This window comes from Tachysurus fulvidraco, chromosome 18, assembly GCF_022655615.1.
Source record: "Tachysurus fulvidraco isolate hzauxx_2018 chromosome 18, HZAU_PFXX_2.0, whole genome shotgun sequence".
Lineage (NCBI taxonomy): Eukaryota > Metazoa > Chordata > Actinopteri > Siluriformes > Bagridae > Tachysurus > Tachysurus fulvidraco.
The window spans coordinates 4864-12153 of record NC_062535.1 but is presented as its reverse complement, the minus strand read 5'-3'; the positions used below and the strand labels follow the sequence as shown (position 1 = coordinate 12153).

General features: G+C 40.3%; 1 protein-coding gene across 1 annotated transcript; it reads right to left on the bottom strand.

Moving 5' to 3' along the window:
• Positions 1-3455: 3455 nt before the first annotated feature.
• On the bottom strand, positions 3456-5075 carry LOC125139471 (protein ZBED8-like). Its single transcript, XM_047803650.1, has 2 exons — positions 5042-5075; positions 3456-4921 (listed from the first exon to the last, which is right to left on the bottom strand). Exons 1-2 carry the CDS (start codon positions 5073-5075, stop codon positions 3456-3458), a joined length of 1500 nt encoding a protein of 499 aa, XP_047659606.1.
• Between the last annotated feature and the right edge of the window lie 2215 nt (positions 5076-7290).

Below are 7290 nucleotides of genomic sequence, written 5' to 3'. Positions count from 1 at the left end.
ACATGTTTGTAATAAAAATAAATGACTATAACATGTAGGGTTAACATTATAACACAACGTTGTTGAGTTAAAACAACTCACACTGGATCAGTCCACATTGTACCCAGTGCTGGAGTTCAGAATCGACCCAAACTGGGTTCTGTTTAATCTCAGTCATTTTAGACTGCACCTTTATGAGGAGACTCACCTGGGAATGAGTGAATATGAGCACAAACTCCTTCTTTCTGTTGTGTATCAGTCTGTTTTTTACCTGCTTCCCTCTCAGCTGTTTTAGTCAGTAGTGGAATTATTATTAATAGAATTATTTTCTATCTGTTTGCTGTGCAGCAGCTAACGAATACTCATAATTTAACCAACATTAAAATGTTATTACATTTATTCACCTGTCGTTACAACTTGGTGTATTGTATAATGTCTTGTTATTAAGCCTATAAAGCAATACTAGTGCTGTCTGTGTCTCTGTTGCTAGCACATCAGGAGATACAGCTAATTTCAGTTTATCCTCCACAAGCACTGCTCCTTCTCAGTCATGCATCCAGTCTTGTGCAAAACCATAGGGGGAAACATCGACTGTGTGCTGGTGGGTAAAACACAGCTTGATAAAAATAAGCTATTATGTCAGTTCAAGTCAAGAAGCTTTTATTACAGCCATATATAGCAGTTACAGTACACAGCGACAATAGACAGCGTTTCTCCAGGATCATGGAGCTACATAAAACAAAGACAGAACTAAGGACTTAGTGAGTTAGTTCTAGCCACATACTGTAAAGTGCATCTGTGCAACCTGGTGTACACAGTGCAGGACAAGACTAACAAGACAGACAGGACTAAAGACAGTGCAGACAGAAAATACAAGACATTTAACAAAAGACAATACACAAAACAGCACAGACCAGTGTTGAACATACCAATACTGTATGTTCAACAATATTGCATGTGCATAAATACTGGAATGAACACATTAGTATTATAGCAGCAGTTACATGAGGTATTGTAATGTATTGTGCAAAACAGCAATCAACTGAAATGTGAAATACAGCATGTGTAAAGAGCAGAAACTGTGTGTAAATACATCATGTACACAGTTTGATATGGTGGTGTGTGTGTGTGTGTGTGTGTGTGTGTGTGTGTGTGTGTGTGTGTGTGTGTTGTGCTCAGTACAGTTCAGTCTAATGGCTTGTGAAAGAAACTGTTACACAGTCTGGCCATGAGGCCTGAATGCTTCGGTGCCTTTTTTCCAGATGGCAAGAGGGTGAAGAGTGTGTGTGAGGGGTGTGCAGTGAAGTGTGTGTGTGTGAGTGGAGTGTAGGATGAAGAGTGTGTGTGGTGTGTGTGTGTGTGTGTGTGACATGTGACAGCATGTGACAGACTCTCTTATCCAGAGTTACATAAGAAAGTGCTGTTAAGTCTCTATCATCAACATTAACTCTGGTTCACTAGGCTACAGACTTAAGACACCATGAGCCTAAAACACACACGTATATACACACACACACACACACACACACACTGTATATTATAAAGTACATTGTGCTTTAGAGCAATTGTAAACATACAAACTTATGTAATAGCGTTGATGAGGTATTGAAATGAGTCGTGCAAACAGCAATTGTGATTGATGTGTATAGTTCAGTGTAGGTCACACAGTTGAGTGTGTGTGTGTGTGTGTGTGTGTGTGTGTGTGTGTGTGTGTGTGTGTGTGTGTGTGTGTGTGTGTGTGTGTGTTCAGTATAGTTCAGTTTTTTTTTTGGAGTCTGATGGCTTGAGGGATGAAATGGTCCTGAGGGTCTAAATGCAGTACCTTGTTCCAGACGGCAGGAGGGTGAAGACTGTGTATGATAGGTATGTGGGGTCGTCCACAATGCTGTTGGCTTTACAGATGCAGTGTGTATTATGAATATCCATGATAGATGGAAGAAAGATTCTGATGATCTTCTCATCCAGTGGTGCCGGAGATGCTGTTCCTGATTCGGACTGACCGAGGTTTCCAGGTCAGGAAGTCCAGGATCTAGGTGTTCATTCCCAGCAGGCTCAGCTTCTCGCTCAGCTGCTGAGGGATGATTAATTTGAATGCTGGACTATAGTCTATGAGAAGCATTCATACGTATGTATTGTAGGTGACTCTGAGGGATGGGACACGGAAGAACAGGCACAGAGACAGGATTAAGGCAAACAGTGTCGTGGTTTTATTTTTCTAGGTGCCGGTGCAATTTAGTGCAGCAGAACAATCAGTGGTAAAGTGGAAACAAACTCGTCCCTCCGTTTCAGGGGTTATACAGTTATATGTAGGAGCTCTTGTGCAGGGATCCAGGCTCCCAGTCTGGAAGAATTCAGTGCAGCTTTTAGTGGTGACTTTTAGCACTGAAACAGGAAACAATACACTGTACAATACATCAAGTTGTAACGACAGTAGAATAAACATAATAAAATGTAATGTCAGTCACATAATGAGCATTCGTTAGCTGCTGCACAGCAAACACAAATTGTGATTTGTCCATTGGCTGTAGGCTGCCTGCACAATAAGTGGCTAGAAATCATTCTGTTATTTTCTGTATTATTTTTCCTTTGGCTAAAATAAAAAAATCAAACTTTGTGTGTGAAAGACCCAAATCTGCCCACTGCTGCCACCGGCCCAGGTCTGTGAGCTCCTACACAACAGAAACATAACTTACCACAAAACGATCATTTTAAATAAATGTGTACACAACAAAATAAATACACAACAATTCACAGTATTTATGAGTATAAAGGCTAAATGTTTATGATCCTTTACATTTTAAAAATGAAAATCTGTATAGACACTAAATGTATTAAGCCAAATAAAAATAAATTAATTATAAATTAACATTATTTACTGTATTATTAAATTATTTCTCTTCACTATAGTCACTATATCTGTCAGTAAAACTGAGTCAGGAGACAGTTAGTAATCCATTATAAAAGGGACATTTCAGACTGTTTCTCTTCAGAAATACCTTCTGTAACCATATATTGTGTTAGACCAGTGGTTCTTAACCTTGTTGGAGGTACTGAACCCCACCAGTTTCATACGCCCATTCAACGAACCCTTCTTAATTGGAAAAATAAAATATGATTTTTTTTCAAATTCAAAACATAAGTATATATTTTACTGGTGCACAAAGTGAACCGTGCATCACAATATCACTGTGTTCAAAGACCAAAACCATTAAAACACGATTTTCACACAAAAACAAAAACATCATAATGAATATTTACTGCAAATCAGTGTGACTTCTGCTGTTGCCTTTCAGAGACCAGTTCAGAAATGCGTGGCTTCACCTTGGCGAGTGCCACTCTCATGTCATTTTCACAACAAAGTCTGTTCCTTTTCTTCGTTTTTATGTCCAGCATCCTCGAAAATGATTGCTCACAAAGACATGTTGTAACAAACGGTATGAAAATCTCCAGAGCTTTCTTAGCAATAACAGGGTACGTTACCATTTGTTACACCAAAACGTTGAGAGCGTTGTTGTTCTGAAGAGTTGCTGCTGGACCTGGCGCTGCTGAATTTCAATGATTTCATCGAGGTATTCATCGTTGACATCTGTTGTCTCAACACTGAACGTGAACGGCTGTCTCACCCATGCTGGATAAGACAATGTTGTAGGGAAGTATCCGTCGAGAGACTTTGCAAGCTCATCTAAGTGCGTGGCAATTGCTTGCTTCAGTTCCGCGGGTAAAGAAATGCCTCTGATTCCAGATACATCTTCGATCTTACATACACAGTCGTCTAGCAGGGGAAAGTTTGCAAAGTTATTGTTCTCTATTCGTCGTTTCCATAACGGTAGCTTTTTTCGAAAAGCCTTCAGGTTTTCTTCCGCTTCGATGATGTTGACTCCACCTCCCTGCGTCTGTTGATTGAGATGATTGAGAGCTGCGAAGATATCAGCCATGTACGCTAAAATGAGAATGAACTCCGAATTTTTGAAGCAATCTGCATGAAAATGTTGGTGCTCTTGCAAAAACAGGGCTAATTCCACACGCAGGGCAAAAACACGATTCAGCACCTGTCCCTGGGATAACCACCGAATGTTAGAATGGTACAAAAGTACCTCGAATTCAGAGCCCATTTCTTTACACAGCTCACTGAAGATGCGATGCCTCAGAGCACTATTTCGCACATTGTTCACACATTCCACTACAATTTTTAATACTTCTGCCAGTGTTGGAGGTAAGGTTTTTGTTGCCATTGCATGCCTGTGCAGAATACAATGTGTAACAATGATGTGTGGTGCATCAGCTTTCACTAGCGCACCAAAACCAGACTTTCTTCCCAGCATGACTGGAGCTCTGTCCGAACAAACTGCAGAAACCATATCCCACGTAAGATTGTTGTCTTTGAAGAAGTCATCCACAAGTTTCTTCACATCGGCTGCCTTAGTTGTTGTTGTAAGAGGCTTACAAAATAAAAAATCTTCCTTTATCGAGTCGCCTTTCACATAGCGCATGAATACAGCAAGCTGGCTTAGATTGGAAACGTCTGTGGTCTCGTCGAGTTGAAGGCTGAATTTTGCCGGGCTTGAAATCAGATCTGCAACTACTTGAGCCAAGATGTCTTTGCTCATGTCCTCTATTCTGTCGCTGATGGTGTCATTTGAAAGAGGAATTTGGGATAACGTAACTTCAGCTGCTTTTCCCAGCATGATATTCGCCATCTTCAACACAGCTGGTTTTATGAGTGTTTCACCAATGGTGTGTGGTTTGCCCTGCTTTGCGATCAGGTAAGCAACTTCGTACGATGCTGTGAGGATCGGTTTGTTGATGGATACAAAGCCGAGAACAGGCAAAGTAGCCTTTTCATCGAATCTAGCTCTCTTCACCTTGAATTCAGCGAGCGTTGTGTTCTTGTATTTTCCATCTCCATGCAGCTTAAGGAAGTGTTCTCTTAGTTTTGCCGGTGCTAGACGAGAATTGCTCACGAAAAAATCACACGACGTACCAACACGACAGTCACAAGTCAACTACTGGGTGCACCAAATTTCCTGCAGCACAGATGGGCCAAGCGATGTTGCGTGATCACCTGCAGCCAATGATGGCCAAGTGGGACGTGTCATCACAAATCATATGAGTCAGGTGCGTCTTATCCTCCGCCGAACCCCTAAGTCTGACTCACCGAACCCCTGGGGTTCGATCGAACCAAGGTTAAGAACCACTGTGATAGACATACATTTATTTTTGAAGAATTATATTTATATAGATTATATATTTAAAGAAGGCACAGGATCCCCGTGATCCAAGAATAGTTCAAATTGGCGGTAGAAAATGAATGAATGAATGAAGACTATTAGACTATTAATTTTAAGCAACAAAAATAATGACATTGTACACTGTAAAAAATCCAACTCACAAAAAGTTTAAATAACTATTTTTTATTATTTAACTGGACAAAAAAAAATACAAAGATGTTGACTTAACAAGTGGGAGTAACTTGGTTCAAAAATTGTTTATCCAACTTAATTTAATCTAGCCATCCTTCACCTCAGCACATTGACACAGAAAATGCACACATAGCTCACCCTATAGAAACTGTGTCTGTTCCCCGAGCAGTGAGATCCAAAAGTAAATATACGAGAAGTCCTCAAAATAATCTTACTGTAATTAGACCAGAAAAATGCCAAAGAAACAAACAAAAACAGTTCTTAAGGTTTGGACTTCTGAACATTAGATCTCTTGCACCCAAAGCACTTATTGTAAATGAAATGATCTTAGATAATAGCCTTACTGCACTCTGCCTCACCGAAACTTGGATTAAACCAAATGAATACATCAGTCTAAACGAGTCTACACCATCAGGATATATCTATAAGCACGAGCCTCGTCTGACTGGTCGTGGAGGTGGTGGAGGTAGTGGAGGTGGTGTCGCCACTATCCTTAGTGATTACCTCACTGTTACCCAGAGAACACAGCATAGATTTAGTTCTTTTGAAGTGCTCGTCCTTAATGTTACACTATCGCACGTGCACACGAAGAAATCCCTGATGTCTCTTGCTCTAGCGACCGTGTACAGACCCCCAGACCCCCAGGGCCCCAGACCCCCAGGGCCCTACACAGTTTTTCTTAGAGAATTCACAGATTTTCTCTCAGACCTATTGGTTAACTTTGACAAAGCATTAATTGTAGAAGACTTTAACATTCATGTTGACGACACAAACGACGCTTTAGGACTCACATTTATGGACTTACTAAACTCACTTGGGCTCAAACAAAACATCACTAGTGCAACTCATCGACGTAACCACACACTAGATTTAATAATATCACACAGAATAGAAGTCACTGATATAGATATCATACCTCAAAGTGATGACATCACAGACCATTACATCATAATGTACACACTACCTATAGAACAGACTAACTATCTCACCACGTTATCGACTCGGTAGAACCATTATTCCGACCACTAAAGACAGATTCACAAATAACCTGCCTGATCTGTCTGGACTTCTTAATGTACCCTCAAACTCAAACGACCTAGATGCAATGACTAACAGCATAGACGCTATATTCACTAGCACATTAGACACTGTTGCCCCAGTCAGATTACAGAAGGTTAGAGATAAAACACTTGCACCATGGTATAATAGTCATACTCACACCCTCAAGAGGGAGACCCGTAACCTCGAACGGAAATGGAGAAAAACTAAATTAGAGGTGTTTAGAATAGCGTATAAGGACAGTATGTCCAGCTACAGACAGGCTCTAAAAGCTGCTAGGGCTCTGAGCACCTGAGCAAACTCATAGGACATAACCAGAACAATCCCAGGTTTTTATTTAGCACAGTGGATAGTTTAACAAAAAAACAGAAATCTGAACACACTATTCCATCACATTTCAGTAGTGAGGACTTTATGAGATTCTTCACCGATAAAATCGAAAGTATCAGGAATAAAATAGGTGACGCTCAACATATGAGAGCAACCAGTGACACAATCTCACCTAAGGCTTTACACAGCTTTACAAGTACAGGACAGGAAGAGTTAGACAAACTTATTACTACAGCTAAATCAACAACATGTTCACTAGACCCCATCCCAACTAAACTACTGAAAGAAGTGTTACATAAAGCTGGTGAGCCTCTTCTTAATATCATTAACTCCTCGTTATCTTTAGGTTACGTCCCGAAGTCTTTTAAGTTGGCAGTTATTAGGCCACTCATCAAAAAACCTAACTTAGATCCTAATGAACTTTCAAATTACAGACCTATCTCACACCTTCCGTTTATGTCTAAAATACTTGAAAAGGTTGTGTCTGTTCAACTGAGCTCCT

What these genes read in the sequence shown, in the direction of transcription:
- LOC125139471 (XM_047803650.1), bottom strand. Translation starts at nt 5,075, where the DNA reads ATGACACGTCCCACTTGGCCATCATTGGCTGCAG. An exon ending in TTGGCCATCATTGGCTGCAG is followed by an intron (nt 4,922 to 5,041) that starts GTGATCACGCAA and finishes ATTCTCGTCTAG; the next exon opens with CACCGGCAAAACTAAGAGAA.